This window comes from Cydia fagiglandana, chromosome 4, assembly GCF_963556715.1.
Source record: "Cydia fagiglandana chromosome 4, ilCydFagi1.1, whole genome shotgun sequence".
NCBI lineage: Eukaryota > Metazoa > Arthropoda > Insecta > Lepidoptera > Tortricidae > Cydia > Cydia fagiglandana.
This window is the reverse complement of record NC_085935.1, coordinates 9074005-9092201: the sequence shown is the minus strand read 5'-3', so window position 1 is coordinate 9092201 and position 18197 is coordinate 9074005. Positions and strand designations below refer to the sequence as shown.

General features: G+C 43.8%; 1 protein-coding gene across 14 annotated transcripts in view; it reads left to right on the top strand.

Moving 5' to 3' along the window:
- The window catches only part of LOC134663649 (protein muscleblind), a 402754-nt gene extending 389738 nt beyond the window's left edge, over positions 1 to 13016 (top strand). For 7 of the 14 annotated variants that reach the window (XM_063520083.1, XM_063520082.1, XM_063520081.1 and 4 more), the window contains 6 exons: positions 663 to 830; positions 1660 to 1743; positions 2220 to 2393; positions 3764 to 3853; positions 4067 to 4108; positions 4219 to 6099. In XM_063520083.1, the coding sequence (XP_063376153.1) occupies positions 663 to 830; positions 1660 to 1743; positions 2220 to 2393; positions 3764 to 3853; positions 4067 to 4108; positions 4219 to 4830 (1170 nt within the window). In that variant the 3' untranslated portion in view covers positions 4831 to 6099. Of the gene's footprint in view, positions 1 to 662; positions 831 to 1659; positions 1744 to 1827; positions 1891 to 2219; positions 2394 to 3763; positions 3854 to 4066; positions 4109 to 4218; positions 6100 to 8951; positions 9037 to 10089 lie in introns of those variants that run through there. The other 7 variants (XM_063520091.1, XR_010098159.1, XR_010098160.1 and 4 more) reach the window with 7 other exon arrangements.
- The last annotated feature ends 5181 nt before the right edge of the window (positions 13017 to 18197 follow it).

Below are 18197 nucleotides of genomic sequence, written 5' to 3'. Positions count from 1 at the left end.
AAAGAGCGATAAGCGCTTTTCCGTTTTTTCATTGAATAAAATATGGTGCAAGAGGCTCGCGGGCGGCGTGCAACGATAAGCCGTCAGCGCGGCTCTTCCCGTCACGTAGTGCGACAGTTAATTACGCGGATGTAAATAAATCATCGCAGACGGGTGCGGCGGAGGGCTTCGATTCCGAAAGGCAATTATCTCGCGCCTCATTGACGCCGAAAGTGAGCCGAGCGAACCGCGCCGCCCTCGCCCGCCTCACAAGTAGGTATCTGACACCAGCTAAGACGCGGTTATAAGGAAAAATCGAGTGGAGGATTTCTGATGGCTACGTGCCTGGCTCACAGCAATTGTGATGCATGGAGGGATTTCCGCACGCCGGCCGATATTGAGCCGAAACTGCGGCCGCCGGCGCCACCGCCGTCCCGTTATACATTATTGCTTATCGGAATGATATCGAATGAGGTCCGCCATTTTCGTCTTTTCTTAGAGCCGAAAAGTATCGCTTACCTGAGACGCGTAACCCTTATCTTCCCTCGATTTACACTTATGTAGCAAAAATGGCATATTGGATCGTGTTACCAAACATTACTTTGTATGGATTTTATCAAGACGAAAGCCATTCATATTGATGTGAAGTTCGACGTCTAACATGGAATTGTTTAACGTTTCAGGGTCGGTGTAACCGAGAGAAGCCGCCTTGCAAGTACTTCCATCCACCCCAGCATCTGAAGGACCAGCTGCTGATCAACGGTCGAAACCATTTAGCTTTGAAGAACGCCCTAATGCAGCAAATGGGGCTAACGCCGGGCCAGGTGCTGCCCGGCCAGGTCCCCGCCGTGGTCAGTACCCCCCTCACCCTACCCCTCACTACTTTATAAGCGCTTGAGCGATCGGTCCTCAATACGGACTGTACTCACTGCACGCAACACGCTGCTTTCGGTGTACTGCTATTCCGTAATTTTATAAGCGTTTATAATCACGTAGAATTTTTGATTAGATACTATTCTCGTTTAAGTTGTGCCTCTTTTTAAGGATCATTATTTTGAATAAAGAAAGGCTACTTGTCAGTATGTCTAGTTAGTATTTATTTTAATATGTGTTGTTTGGCTTAACATACCGAATCCTTTTGATCAATGTATCTAGGATCATTATTATCAATGCAGCACTCTTTTTCAAGTTTTGAAAACTATGTAAAAAAAAGTTTCGTTAAGATATGAGTGCGTACCAATAATTAAATATTCAGTAGAATACGTTTAGCAATGTTTATATATAACTCACCCAGGCACAACTCAAACTTTTGTTGCTGGCGGCCGATCGCTCCACACTGCTTGAGCATGTTTGTATAATTCGTTTCTTAAGTGGCATGACAGCTCTCCAAACTTACACGCGTATGAAATGGGTATAAGGTTACCTTACGCTGGTTTAATCACCCTAACTACATGTACGTTCCCTCACTGTTCACACTATCGCTGAAGTCGCGAGCCAACCCCCCTCGGCGTCCCTCTTTGCGTTCGTCCTTGTGTTGTTAAATTGGGTCGATGTACTAACCTAGTAGTTGATAGTAGCATATGCGATGCGCGGGGTGACGTCGAGGCGGCGCGGACGCGGCTGGGCGCTGCGGGCCGGCTCTCGCACGATGAGTAGCGTGTTTGTGTGGTTTTGTGTAAGGTGGGCGGCGTGAGCGGCACCGGCGCGGCCGCGAGCCACATCGCCGCGCTGGACCCGATCAGTCTCGCCCTGCTCGCCCCGCAGGTAACGCAGCCGTCGCAGTCTGCGCCGCCGCAGCCACTACACCTCCCCACATCCTGACACCCTCACTTCCTATCTTATTCACAGATAGCGCTTCCACGTACTTCGCATCCACTAGAATCCGCGTAAAGACCCAATATCCCTGCGTCTCCTTCTCCTTACGATATAACTGGTGGCCGGTGGAATCTTTACTGGACAGACCGTATGCTTCAATTGAAATATATTTCGTTGATTCTTGTTTAATGCATGTTTAACACGCTTGTCTGGCTATCTATTTATAACAACTAAAACACGAAACGACTAATATTCAATCGTAGGTTTGTAAATTATATTGGCTTGTGGTTTATTTTGTACTAAATGCTTGCTGTGGATTTCGGTATATAGAATGTAATAGGCTGGGTTATAAATATGTAGTAGTGAATTGTTTTTTGTATATTTCCGTATCGACCTGTTGGTAACACTTGGCTTGTACATGACAGGCGACGTCCCCGTACCTGTCGGGCGTGCCGGGCTCGACGTACGCGCAGTACTACGCGCCGCAGCTGATGCCGGCGGTGCTGGGCCACGACCCGAACGCCGCCGCGGCCTCGCCGCTCGGCGTCATGCAGCAACCCGTGCTTCAGCAAAAGCTGCCACGCACCGACCGTCTCGAGGTAACTATAATTTTATACTACTATCCGACACTATTACACCTGTGTAGCGCTTCCTAATAATGCTATGCCGGGGACCGAACTGGTCTTAAATAGCTACATGAACGCTGACAGTTCGATATCCCTTGGATCATAACAATTACTTTTGCTCCAGTTGATTAAGTCCAGTAATTTGTTTAGGGAAATTTCATCGAAATCGAAAACTGATAATGTTACAGTCCCTAGTAGTATTGTCTAGATTAGAAGTGTGAGTAATCGGTCTCCGGCGCATGATTCGGCGCCCGGGCCCATGCCCGTCCCGTGTGTCTGTGACGCGCGTGCGCTTCGCAGCACTCGCTTACTCCCTCTGGTGATGCGACTACACTGTTGGCGCAACGGTACCATTGAAAGTTCACACACTGGACTCTGTGACGGCTCTCACGTCGATTTGCGCCTACAATGTAGTTTCCGAATGCTTAACCCGGAAATTACAATAGCAAAGGGTGGTCTAATATTTTAATATATCGAAAAATCCCCATGATATTGAATATACAAATGTACAAATAAATGCGACGGATGCGTATCTCGTTAAATTGGTATTAAATTTGATGGAAATAAACAAAAGCGGCGTCCGGTCGAGGTTAATACATATATTACTAAAAATTAGGGCCCAGTACCGAATATTGAAATTAAATTTAATTAGATATTTCCCTGTCTGCGTCGACCTATGTACATTTTGAAATAGAATAGATGAGTAGGTCATTAGGGGCGTAAGGCCGAGTCAGCAGCGAGTGTAGGGTTTGAGGGCGACAGGGTTGTGGGTTAGCGGGCTAGTGGGTAGTGGGCGAGTAGAGCGTAGCGAGGTGCGCGAGCGGCGGACATGCTGGTGTGTGGTGGTGCAGGTGTGCCGGGAGTTCCAGCGCGGCGCGTGCAAGCGCGCCGAGTCCGAGTGTCGCTTCGCGCACCCGCCGCCGCCCGTGGCCGCGCACGACGACGGCTGTGTCACGGTGTGCATGGACGCCGTCAAGGGCCGCTGCGTCCGCGACCCCTGCCGCTATTTCCACCCTCCCCTGCACCTGCAGGCGCACCTTAAGGCGCAGGCGCGCGGCGCGGTACGCCACCAGGCTGCACGCTCTTGCCTCGCTCGCTCGCGCTCGCTTCTCTTCTTCCGCTTGGTTTCGCTCGCCGCGACGCCGCTTCTGTTCGCAAAGCTTATTATGTTCAGTTCGCCGCAGCGCCGGCTCGCGCCACGCTTCCGTCGCACTCACGCTTCACTTTATTTTTAGTTTTATCTATCGCATAATATCACCTTTTGCCAAGCTTTAGGTGTATTCTGTGCATCTACTACATCGTTATTGTTTCTGTCCCGTCCCGCGACGCTTCGCTTCACGTAGACGGCCGCAGCAGCGCAGCAGCCGGCAGCGAGCGCGACTTCGGAGCCGGGCAAGAAACGGCCGGCGCCCGCCGAGCTCGAGCCGCCACCGGTACAGCCGCCAGCTTTGCACGCTTCACCTCCGCTCCTCGCTCCCCCTCCCCTCCCCCGCACGCTCCTCCGCGCGCCTCTCCCCCGTAGCGCGCCGGCACGCGAGGCGACCGGGAGCCCCCCTCGCTCGCCCCGCGCGGCGGCGCACCACTACGACACCCTCCACCCTCGCGACCCGAGAACCTCCGTTCAACCGTCTTGTTTCTCGTTTCAGATGGACATGAAGAGCGTCGGATCCTTCTATTATGATAATTTCGTAAGTATCTCGACACGGTCGGGATCGACACGATCTCTACGCCATCGTCCGGGTCGCCCGGACGGCGGGCCTCCGCTCTACGATACTGATCGAACGTTTTCACATTTCAGGCCTTTCCCGGGGTGGTGCCGTACAAACGACCCGCCGCCGACAAAGCGGGCGTCCCCGTGTACCAGCCGGCGACGACCTACCAGCAGCTGATGCAGCTGCAGCAGCCGTTCGTGCCCGTGTCATGTGAGTACCCCGCGCCCGCCTCGTCCGCCCCCCCGCCCTCGGGCACGCCGGCCGCCTCGCTGGCGCCCACGCCGGCGCCCACGCCCGCGCCGCCGCCGCCGCAGCCCGCGCCGCCGCAGCCCGCGCAGCCCGCCTCGCCCGCGCCCGCCGCCGACCCGCAGCACGACCCGGCGCAGGTGGCCAAGGAGGTGGCCCACAAGAACTACGCGGCGGCGCTCGCGCTGGCCGCGCAGCAGTCCGCCATGGCGCACGCGGCGGCCGCCTACACGCAGCAGGCCTTCAAGGCGCGCGCGGGCATGCCGGCGGGCCTCATGCGCGCGCCCTTCATGATGCCGCGCGGCTGGCCCGCGCCGCCCATGCCCATGCAGGCCTACTACCAGCAGCCGTACATGTACGCGATGCCTCCCCCCACGCCGCCGGCGGCGGCGGCGGCCGCAGCGGCCGCAGCGGCCGCGGTCAACCCCTACAAAAAGATGAAAACGACATAAGCGGGGCTCGGCAGGCTCCCGCGGGCGGAGGGGGCGGGGCGCGGGGTCTCCGCGTAGAGACTCGTACTGTGTGGCCGAGTGTGAGCCCCGGCCTGTCGGGGCGGTTAGCGCTAGGCGTGTTGTCACATTTGTATTGTATTATTGTAAGGACGAGGCGAGAGGATTCGCCCTCGCCGAAGTCTCCGTAGTGTAACGCTATATCTATTCTATTGTGTATTCTACTCACTTACCGTTATTATCTTATGCGTGTATATTTCTCGTATCTACGATCCCGGTAATAATAACGCTTGAATGCATGACTGTACGTTTTTTTATTACCTCTTGTCGATCGTCGTTTATCGTGAGTATCGTCGTACTGAGAGTTGAGCGCTTAGTCCGTCGATCCCGCTACGTACACGCTTGTTCTCGGAGGAGGTCCGCACGGGTGCGCTTTGGCCGATGTGTCGATCCCGAACCTAGTGGTTTCCGGCTTGCAGCTGCAGGCCCGCACCTAACACCGCCGCCTTCTAATTTTCGCATGGAATAGAACCCACCACCCTATACGTTTGGCTCATCAGGTATTGTTCTCATTATTCTAGAGGCTCCTCGTGTGTGCTCAGTGTGCCGGCGTGCTCATCACTAGCGCAGCAGTTGCGGCGAGCGCCGCCACCGCTTTTTTTATTTTCGGTCGCACGTTCTTTCTATTTATTTTGAACGCTTTCTGTTACATGCCTTCCGAATGACCGCTTCGGCTGTCGTTGCAATCTTTTGTCGCTTTTTGTGTTGGGACGGTCAGGCTGTGCGCCGACCAACGCGCCCTTTGTGGTTTACACCGACGAGCGCGGACAGGTAACGAGTGCCGCGTGCAGTGCCCACCGCTGCCATCGCCCGCACGCTTGCACCTAACCTCTCCCGGTTGACTTTGGAACCTTGCGTGAGACGCATATCGCTTATTAACGCTCGAAATTAGGCCACCTGCCACCTGCGTAGATGCTGCGCGCACTCCCTCGTAGCCTCTCGAGCTCTGCTCTAACCCTCCTTGCGGCACGCTAACCCTTCACCCTGCCGGCGAGTGCATCTCTGCTACCATCTACATTTTGTATGCCCTTTTATTTTATTGTGACGCTCGAATCGATTGGTTTATCAGAATTTATCACATTTATATTTAAGAATTTTAACTTTAAGACTAAATTGACGATGTCATAATCATAAATGATGGAAATTATGTTTCTATTATAAGACAAATAATTATTAAAATATAGAATAGAAAACTGTTTGAAAGGCCTAAAACTGTTTTTTATTTTAACTCAAAGTCTTAGCTATGATTTTTAATTTTTTTTTTTTCTATAATTGAATACAAAATGAGCGTAAATATCCATATCCATACTAAAACTACAGCTTGCTTCGTTTACTATGCTTAAGTAGAGACATTTTAGTTTGGTTCTTGATGCTTAAAGAGAGCTTATGTAGAATAAGCGCTTGTTAATAGTGCCACCAACAGCCCGAGCACACGATCACTCCTAGCGGCTATTCACACCAGCGGGTAAAGGTACGCTTTGGTGAAGTGAGCTTTTTAATCGACAAGCCATTCACGCACAAAAGGAAGATAAACGCGGAACATTTAGTCATCATGATATCGTATCTTCCTTTTATGCCTATGCAGGTTTTCAGGTGTCGTGTTTTCCGATGAATTTAGAATCTAACAAAGTACAATGATGACACAGATGATTGGAACATGCTGTGGCTGACCGCATGGTCGCGAACTGATGGCATCGCTTATCAGGCGTCTCATGTGTATCAATGTCATCTCATCCACATCAGCCATTTAGTCTTTGTGCTGTACCTGTATTTGATTATATTGTAATGAACAGTTGATGCTACAACTTACTTGTTGATGATTTTTAGTTTTTGTATAGTGAGACATACTTGCTTTCAAATGTGGAAGAAGTCACTCTACAGTATTGCCTTGCTTACACCCGGTAAGATACAATCAGCTTACTTTAATATCCTCGTATAAGTGATTTCCTGTTTGTCGCCTAAACTGAACCGCTTCTCGAGCATGACTTGACTAATGAGCCTACAAAACGCTTCTTATTAATTTACCAATAATGACACACTTACTCACTGGCGGCTTCAGTTTAGGTGGTTAAGTTAATTAAAATAATGAAGCCAAATTTTCTCAACTGTTAAAAAGTTGACTGATTGACATTATTTGGAAGAAAACCCCTGAAACACTGCTGATATTGCACTTTAAAACTACACCTCTATTCGTCAACTTTTTAGCACATTGATATTCACCGCTTGCCAGTGTCAACTATCAACCGCTAATAAGGGGGATATATTTATAATAATAATATAGATTTTTTCCAACCTTAATGCTTTTACATTTTATTTTATTTTTAACTGTGCGTAGTTGGTAGTTGAAATGAAAGTGGTGAAAGGAGACATTCGAAGTGACTCAAAGGTACATTTGTGATCATGCTTTTAAGGTCCAATCACGACCACATATATCATTAGCCTTTCAACAGACACGTCACTTGGAGTTTTCTCCGTCAATGCTTAAGTGCTTCGCAGTTGCGGCTTCAATCCTCGCTTACGTTGAGGCCTATCTGATGCTTACTCAAAGTGTTCACGTAGATGTAATAATAAATACTTGGTTTTCTTTTGTTTGTCGTACAGTAACCGCACTCTCTAATGGTCATTATGTTGCAGTTTGTACTACCACTAACATGTCACGTCCAGAACTGTCATGTAAGCTAAAGGTATACTTAAATTTATTTGTCTATTTACATTGTAACCATGCCTACGACCGAAGCATGACCGGCCCGTGTCTCACCGAGAACGGGCGGTGTCTAATCATCACGGCGATGCAGCCACATACCGTAACTTCCCCACACAGCCTCTTAAGCTTTGTTATAGCAACAGTTGGTATTTATTGGGTACACTTTGGACGCTACAAACCTCTAGTACGCCCTCGCCCTGGTAAAAGTTGTCTAGCATCATGCTTTAGCTTTTTTGTAAAATATAGTCACGCTTAAATGAGATTGGCTGCGCAATAATGATTATACTTCAAGCGTTCTGCATGCCATTAGATATTATATATTCATACCTACTATGTGCATAATGCAGCGTACCTTAACACCACTCTCTGACGGTAACGGAAACGCGGACGAGTTCCACTCTTTTCCGGCTCGTATTAAATGCTGTGTAAATTTATTTATCAACAGATTTTACAATATAAAGGTGACACACACTTACCCGGCGGGCTTAGTCAGTGAAAGAATGCTTGGAAGGTCCAATCATATTGTGCAACGAATCTTGTAAAGTTATTGTAATATTAAAGCAGCGAACAATTTCGTTTCTTGCAGTTTCGCCTTCCGTGTGTCCCGTTTAGTGTTTATTTATGTAGCGAATGAGAAACTACACACGCATAGCTCTATCTTCTGATTAGTGTTTAGTATCTACTTCCCTTTAACGGTAATCTGTTAGAAATTGCCAATCGAATGCTCTATTTGCTCATGTGACACGTCTCGTACTGTTTAATACTACGGTTCCTCGACTTGCCCTGCTCTTTGATATTACAAAAACTATTTCAGCGTTATTTTTCAGACGGCTGTGCAATAAGGATACTGTTCAATGTCAGATGTATGAATGTTCAAAAAAGTGATCAACTAGATTTAGTATTAACACAATAACAAAATTGTTCATGAACCGTTATCTTGTATTGACAAAGATAATTATGTTTATACCAACAAATATTCAAACTCAAGTCTTAACTGTTCATGATATAGTTATATCTACTACCTATATATAGCAGTCACCATACAGAGCTTCCACAATGAACAGGACATTTGATACTACAAAAAAGACCAAATCGACTATGACAATAATTAAATAATTCATTAGAACGTAACGTAAGTGGTACTCATTATTGAAATCGTCCGCAATAGTCAATACAAGAGTACTGTGAGATTATTTTATACAAGATTGTTCCGAGTAAAAGTTCATAAAATAACTACTGAATATGTAACTTTGGTCATTGGTTCCTAGACCTAGGGGTTGTTGGAAGTACTGTATGGTCGCTTGCAAACATTTTGAAGGATAATATAACGTACCTTAATAAGATATTATTATATTTTCAGTTACTGGACACCCTCCCGGTGTGCCAAGATTTTAATCGACAAGGATGCACAAGACCTACCTGCAGATTTGTTCATATTCGTGAAGGTGGGTTTCATTCATTTTTATTATACCAATAATGATTAGTTTTTTAAATCACTGCAAATAAGTCGTGTAACTTTCTCAATTAAAATATTAATCATTCACTCTGGTTACTGTCACAACATGTAGTTATCTGAAAATGTCAACATTTTAAATCACAAATGAAACAAGTTTAGTAATCATAATGTTGATCAAATTTTGTCTTGGGTCCTTTAGTCTTAGTGTTTTGACAGTAATTTTAATTTGTACGACATAATAACAACCCTATTTTAAAATACATACATATTTCACTTTACTATTTATGCTAAGTACCTCTCCTTTCCCTCATATTCTATGCATGATTGATCACTGTGTATGACTAATGTCAATAAGTAGCAACTGATTTAAAGTGGTTTGTAGTCCGTAATTATTTAGAAGATTAGAATATAGTAAATATTTATTAGTACGTTCGTTTCCATATAGATGGACCTGATCTATTATTAACTCCTTAATATTTTATATACATTCGTAATAGAAATGTAGGTAGTGTTTGATATGTATTTAATTATTTAGCCTACTTTTTACCTAGTCTTTTAGTTTTTATTAAAACGGTGTCATTTTAATATTCATAGTATTTATAATATCTTGCGTGAGTAATAAAGATCATATATCAAATTCAATTAGGTACTTAACAAAACTGTACTGTCTGTACGTCATATTCATATGATAAAATGTCGTATTGTTTGACACTGCCCCAGCAGTTGCAATCAATTCCTCGATCCATTGATAACAGTCAGGCGGTCTAGCATGAATTGCTTTCTCGCGCGCGACTATGGAGTGAAGATGTATGGACATCTTGCGTGACTTCAAGTATGGAGTCGCGCGCGAGAACGCAATTCATGCTAGACCGCCAGGTCGGAAGCTATTGGAATGTGTCAAACTGTAGAATTACCTTAAATTTTGGCTAATAAGTTACCTATCGTGTATTTAATTATGTGCAATTTTACCCAAACTTATGTGTCGATGTGGGATCGTGTTGTACAGTTTAGTAAGTAATTAAGATGGCGGTTGTGGTTCCAGGGTGCGGGCTGCAGGTGGTGGGGTGCCGCGTGGTGGTGTGCCGCGACGCCGCCGCGGGCGCGTGCCGCCGCGCCGCCTGCCGCTACTACCACATCCCCGTGCAGTTGCCGCCGGCCCTGCGACCCCCCTAACCGCCCCGTCCTCCCCCTTCACCCCCACCCCCCTCTCGCCCTCACCTAGTTCTTCACCCATCCGAGTCCGGTCCCAGGTCCCGGCCCGCATCCCCGCGGTATCCATATCGATCGCGCCTCTGGCACACTCGGGTTCGGCAGGTTCGGCCGGATCGCACTGTCGCTCCCGCGGCTGAGGTGGTGATATCTTAGTAAATATCGGTTAGTGTAGAGAGTAGAGCGGCCGGAGCGAGTCGCGCCCTCCCCCGGCCTCGTCCCTCCGCCGCCGGCGCGGCCCGCGACTCGCTCCCGCCGGGAACGTTCGTTAAGTCTTCGGGAAGGAGTGTGTACATATTGTAGCGGGATATGATTCTCAGGCACGGTCATGCGATTGTGATATGAATAGATTTCGAGGCGCCGGAGCCGTTTGAGTAATTTTATCGAGATCGTACCGAGATCGTCAAATAGTAGTTAGTGAGGTTTCAAATGTTTTATTACTATTGTATATTTTTTTTAAGATACGATATGAGTTCCTGTAAAGATCGGTGCGTCTGCCGTTTGGCGTCGCACAAAATTGTTGTATATAAGCGATGTAATGTTGAGACGGGCGGCGCGGCGGCGTGAGTGTCGCGTCGCGCTCGCGGCCCCGGCGCCGCCGCGCCGGCCACAGCTTCTGGCGAGACGGCCCAGGCCGGTGTCAAAAGTTGCCTCACCACACTCCTAATGTGAGCATTTTTGTGAGAATTATGTTAATTTTTTATGAATTATAAAATTTTGTTTTACTAGGTGACAAGTTTACAGTAGTTTAGATTAAGTGAACCAGTAATGAAACACCAATAGAGTAGCCGCTTCTCTCCTTCGGCACTAAAACTTTTGACGCCGGAGCACAATTCACGTTCCGTCGGGCGACGCCGCGCGCGCCGCCCGGTTCACACTTAGCATAGATCACGACACTCGTAGAGTGATAGAGGACAGACATTCGAAATACAATGAACGTTATCGGACAATATTAAAATGAAGAAGGCATACTTCCAAGCTATTTAAATTCTAGGATAGAACGTCGGCTTTATTCCAGATAGATTTTGCTAGATAATCATTATTTTATTGATATCGATCCTCGTTTATCGAAGCACAAAATAGTGACCGGCGATCGAGTCCGATTACCTCTCGGGGAAGTACAGCATTACGAAATAGCTATCGTTTTTGACACAAACAGTATTAACGTTTTGATCAAATTTATCTCGTCGTATGTATGTAGGGGTGATATGCGGATAGAGAGAGGCGGGCGTGCGCGCTAGCGCGGCCTCGGCGGCGACGCGAGCCAGCGAGGCACACGCCGCACGGCGCAAGCCACTCGGCCGCGACGCCGCACGGCACACGCCACTCGGCCTCGACGCCGCACGGCACACGCCACTCGGCCTCGACGCCGCACGGCACACGCCACTCGGCCTCGACGCCGCACGGCACACGCCACTCGGCCTCGACGCCGCACGGCACACGCCACTCGGCCTCGACGCCGCACGGCACACGCCACTCGGCCTCGACGCCGCACGGCACACGCCACTCGGCCTCGACGCCGCCGCCGAGTCCCGGCGCGCGCACCCCGGAGGCATGGAAGCCTAATGCCTAATATTATTCCTAGTCCATATCCTTTTTGTTGATCAGTCATGCGATTAATATTAGAATAAATATTAATAATTTGATTTATTCCTCCCATTTAGTGGATATTTTGATAATGATATATTAATAATAAAAAATATTTAAGATACATAATACATATTTGATTCTAAATCCTCATAAAGTGACACTACGTTAGTAATTTAGTCGGAGGGATACTTGTGCCGTGATTATATTTTTAGGTATATATTATGAAATAATTCCTAGCGTCGGAATTAAAGAAGTGATTAATGTGTAAGCGTGTTATGATATATTTATTGTCGTATCGTAAGTGGAATGCCATATCGATAAAAGGTGAATATATCGGAAGCGGAGTCAAACTCATTAGAACTCGTTGCGTTTGTGTTTTATGTTGGTTGTTATTATCGGTCCGTGCTAGTGGCTAGGGTGAACTGTTCACTTTTATCAATACGGCACGCAGACTCTTAAATGTATAAGTTGTCATTTTATTTTTTGTTGAAATTTATCGTTTCATGGATTATTTGTTGCCTATAATTTTTATAATCAAAATTTTATGATCTGACGCATTTATTGTAAGACAATCGATTACTTTTATATTAATTAGTGTGATAAAATGACTATGGTATCAAATTGCCGTTATGAAAGATGAACATCGAAAGTATCCTTCCTGTTTAGAAGGGACTCTTCTGGCCCAAGGTTTCTAGTGGATTTTATATTTTTTCTTTTTGTTGTATTTTTAATGTTGCGTGTGTCTTACACATAATATATTTCATTTTTGTGATATTTTTAACTATAAAGTACTGTTATTGTAAATCCAAGTGGAATAATGATGACCTTAATAAATATTCAAGAATTTATTTGTAAATCACAAAAAAAATGTAAAACTGTAAATATATTGACAAAAAAATGAACTGCAACAATAATTGATTATTATATCTCTCATCAAATACACTGTAAGTTCTTTGAGTACCTTACTAATGGTATCTAATTATGTAGTACAGTCTACTTAATGGTAAACCGGTCCAGTGAACAAATATTGATAATATTGTGAACATTTTTTATTCACGAGCAATCACAGAAAGTACATGACATTGTAATATTATTTATGAAATTACTATGTGATGTGATCTTCGGATCAATTTTGAGTACAGTATAGATAATAAACAACTGAATATGTGATTTGTACATTTTATTTACACCTTTCTTTTATACTCTGTGTGGAAAGACAAGAGCCGTAGAATGTATGAGTTCTGTGAATGTATTCCACGACTCTTCTCTTTCCGAACAGACTACAAATACCACTGATAAAATTTTAAAACAGTTTTTATACCTAATGTTTCGTTTTTAGTTTTGTCCAATCGACTTAAGTTAAGAAAACAAAGTAATAGGGTACTATATCTGCTAGTCGTAGTTAAAACATTTTCTTTTTTCAAATTGTCAAAACGATATAGCCACCATGGAATTTATGTGAAAACAACAAGTGATGGGTCACGGTCAAGTCACTTACTTCTTTGGGTTCTTACCCAAAGGGTAAATAAGGGACCCTATTACTAAGGCTCCACTGTTCGTATGTTTGTCTGTCACCAGGCTGTATCTCATGATAGATAGTAAAATTTTCGCAGATTAATATGTATTTCTGTTGCCGCTATAACAACAAATACTAAAAAGTACGGAACCCTCGGTGGGCGAGTCCGACTCGCACTTGTCCGGATTTTTTTAGTTCTTTTCGATTTATTAAATATAAATAGTGTCCAAAAATAATAGTGTTATATCTAGGTATTATTTGACTTCTAATCTACTGTTCATAGTGATAGAGTCGATAATCCGTTGGACCTTCAAGATAGTTTTAACTAGAGATGCCACGAATATTCGGCAACTATTCGGTATTCGGCCTATTCGGCCACTTTGCCGAATATTCGGTATTCGGCCGAATGTTGCCTACTATTCGGCCGAATACCGAATATCTATTGCACCTACCTAAAAAGAAAAAATTCACAAAAAAATAACCAAAAACTAGGTATATTTAATATTTAAAATGTTTTCTTGGAAAGTGGTTAAATACGAAGGCACGTTTTTGAGCATTAGTTGATTCCAAAATATTTAATTTTTTTCATGGGTCTTATTTGACTGACTCTAATTACATTCATTAATTCTGTTCAACATAAAAATATCTTAGCAGACGTTGTGCTTTGTTGGCGAACAGTTTTCGTAATAATTGTGGCTCAAAATGTTCGCATGTCATGCCGAATATTCTGTATTCGGCCGAGATGGGAGGCCGAATATTCGGTATTCGGCCAAATCCACTATTCGGGGCATCTCTAGTTTTAACGACTTTTTACTACCGTGTTTTACGGTCAACTTTATGTGGATCGGACAAAAATAAAAACGAAACACCATAGGTACGACAGTTAACAAAAATACTCGTTAAAAGTTTAATGTCTAGATCTAAGTACAGATATTAGATCACAGATACCATAGTAAACGTACATAAAAAGTGAAATTTACTTAAGTCATAAGCTCATAAGTCTTATACCTATATCTACATCTTTTTTATCGATATCAAATCCCTAGAATGTGCCCCGACTTATCACAGGTTTGATAGAAAGAACATTAATGTATTTAAGCTCCAAAAAAATAAATGTAACGAGTACAAATCTCAAAGGCTCGTTAAGAATCAACGTGGACCATAGTTGTACCAAGTTGTACTTAAGGACTATAGTTCCCTGATTTTACGGTAGGCACGTGTCCGAAAACGAATTTACGAACTAAGAGAAAAGTTAACACGCATTATCAAGCTACGCGATTCGCTACTCACGGTCGTAAAATTTTACGACGCGCGGTAATACGCCTCTTTGTATTACCATAACCATAAAAAAATACTTTTTCACCTCAGCAGCTCGAACAAGGGTACTTTGCTTCTTAAAAACAGTGAGCAAAATGCGATTTTGCTCACTGAGTCATTTTGTCTCACTCAGTGAGCAAAATCGCATTTTGCTCACTGAGTGTGTCTTACCCAGTGAGCAAAATACGATTTTGCTCACCGAGTGAGACAAAATGACATTCAAGTGACCTTTATAGTCAAATGTCATTTCAACATGCGGGGTCTAATACAAGTTCGATATACTTGGGTTCTATTATCTCTGTCCCTCTAGGTATGTTCTCACTGCTTAGGGTGAAAAATTTTGTGTACTACACGAGATCAAAGTTATTTACATCTCGTGCGCTTTTGAATCCCTTACTACGCTCAAGATTCTAAATTAGATTCACTCGCTACGCTCGTGAATCTATTATAGAATCTTTCGCTTGCACGGGACTCAAAATAAGCACTCGAAGAAATATCAAACTTTGATCTCTTGTTGTACAAATAACTATTTGCGAACAATTGCTGGCGTCGAGGGGGCTGTATACAATATCTACATGTTTTGTGTAGTAGGTATGTAACTCTTCTATAAGGTAACAATTACTAAAACTAGGTCAGGGACTTGATCCGTCAGACTGATGGCAATTTCTATAGAGGTTTGTAGTTGTAGGTACGTGTACACTCGCCATCAGATATATCGGAGCGGCCAAGGTGTTCACAATATCTGAATACGCACTCTAACGCCCTGAAAATAGAGGCGCGACATGATTGTGAGCACCTTGGCCGCTCCGATATATCTGATGGCGACTGTACTACCGTAAATAACTATCCGTGTATTAAAAGTAAATGGGTAGTACAAGTGGATTTTTAAGAACTTAAAATTTATAACAATAGCGATTAGACACTTTTGCTACTTCGAATGTATTATTATTATTAATAGGTACAGACAGATACAAAAAAAAAACTACTGGAAATAACCCTACATATATCATATATCTAGGGCATGCTCCCGGGAATTCCCGGTTCTCATATTCCCGGGAATTTTATAGTGTCAAAAGAACCGGTACTGAAGACCCGGTACCGGTACTTCCCGGTTCTCATGATATGACTATTTATTTCCATTTATATAAGTAAGTACCTAGTAATGTTTTAGTACTTTAGCTCGGGACATAATATAACGTTTAATAATGGTGCTATGAAACGGGGGACGCAAATAACCCGACAAACCTAGTAAAGAAGGCTTTCGTGCAGGCAGGCCGTGCCGTCATAGTGCTGAGTGCATTGACTACGCTACAGCCATGTGGCTCGGCCCAGGCGGAGGTAAAGGGTGCCGGTTATTTTCGTAAAATAGGTTTGAACGCCAATAAGTGTTGGTTTATAATAATTATAATAAAATAAGTCATTTATCAATTCTTATGCAATTATTTGTATGAAAATAAGTCATTCATAAAGATTGTACGCTAACACAACCAATTTCTTAAAAGTAATCAAAAGGTGCCTTGGGAACCGGGAAGAACCGGGAATCCCGGTTCCGGCCATGCCCAGAACCGGGAAATGAAATTCTTGGTACCGGGACCGGTACTGCATGCCCTACTTAGATATATCCAAGAGCGCCATAGTTAGCGTAGTAGATAAGTACAGTACGTCAAATGTATAAAATATGGGTGTAGACAACTTATTCAAAAATGTCCATAAGTAGTTATTAATTCGCTGACGTAAGAGCTATTGGACATATTTTTGAGATATTTATATTATATATATATTTGTGCACCCATATTTTTACCGGACTGTATGCATGAAACAGATGTAGTAGGTACCTATATTTTCTATAGATGTGCTAAACGCGTGGGCCCGTGAGGATGTATAGAGAGGAAATGATAGAGTCGGGAGATGACCGAACGAGATGCTCTTATGGAACTTTCAGTAGGCGTAGCAGAGAAAGCGTTAGGCCAAGCGCGCACCACGACTTCTTGTCGCGCGATAATTTAGTCGCAGAAATGTAACGTATGTGTTTATATGGCAGTGCGCGCATATGCGTCAAAAAAATCGCAGCGATTTTAAAATTGTGATTTGTCACATTTTTCCGCGACTGCTCGCGACGCGATTGTCGCAAAGTGAATTGCAGCATACGGAGTTGTCTGGCCCCGCGCGCACTGCGATAATAAAATCGCACCCCGGATCTCAGTCGGCATTTGGCTCTTCAAGCGTCAACATATCGAAACCGGCTTCAGATGGGACGCTAGATTTTGACCGTTTAATTATGGAAATAGAAGGAGATCACCTTTGTGGTATTTACTCAAAGTCATTGAAGACACGTTTCACGACAAGCGACTGGTACGAAATTCATGTTGAGAATGAACAAATCGTCGACTTTTTCATCGCAGTGCGCGCTGTGAATTTTCTGCGATATAAATCAACGCGATTCTAAAATCGTGTCGCAAAAATTAAAATCGTGGTGCGTGCTTGGCCTTAGTCTCTCATTTTTTGATTCCCCACCGTATATTTATAGTTTGTCAAAGGACTGTCTCATGCAAAGAATATAATACTCACTAGGAGAAGAACGGTAACTCCATACAAAAAAATGTCCCCAACCGTTTATACGTTTATACTACTGGCGCCCTCGATGTGTACCAATGGAACTAAAGTTAACAACCGGTTTAGCCTGGCGGGTATTGGTATTATAGGTATATAGACTCTGGCTAGCCAAAAATTGTTGACAGATATTTCGTTGTTGTATCACCAATTGTCTATGATTTAAAAAAAAAGGTACAAGTCAGTTGTCAATTTATGTCATTCATTCAAATTGTTTGCTGGATTTAAGGGGTTTATTTTAAATAATATTAATAATTTCTATACTTAGTGAGGTTCGCAAACTATTATTTAAACACGTAAATAATTACGACAATGTGCGAACTCGATGTGTAGCGTTGTATAACGAAAAACTGCAATGTTTACAACTCCTAACCAAATGTAAACAAATTATGAGGTTGGTGCTCTATAAATATTTTGATACTTTAAATACTAGTTCTAACATTTGCCTATTACTTTGATTAAGTACGTGAATTTATTAATGCCTGAATCTCAGAAACAGGACAAGTGTATAAAGAAACGGATAAACTAAAAGTTCTGAAATATATCTATAAAATCTAAATATTGGAACGTAAACATATGTGTTTGTCATTGACTGTACTTTAAATAGTGGTAGAAATTATGTGAGCTGACTTTGAGACCACGTAAACGTTTATTAAACTTATTTCCTTAGGTACCTTACTTGTCAAAAATATTGTCTAGTATCAAACCTATAATTCCTACTACACAAAGTGTGACCAGCCCGAGATTTTTTGAATTTCCCGCCAATAACTTAGGTAAAATTTCAGTAGCCAGACTCTAGTAATTATGTTGATAAACATATTTGTTATCTTCATATCACGAAATATATGAAAGATGCAAATATTACCCCTTGTTTGTCGTATTATCTATTGATTTAAATAAAAGGCATA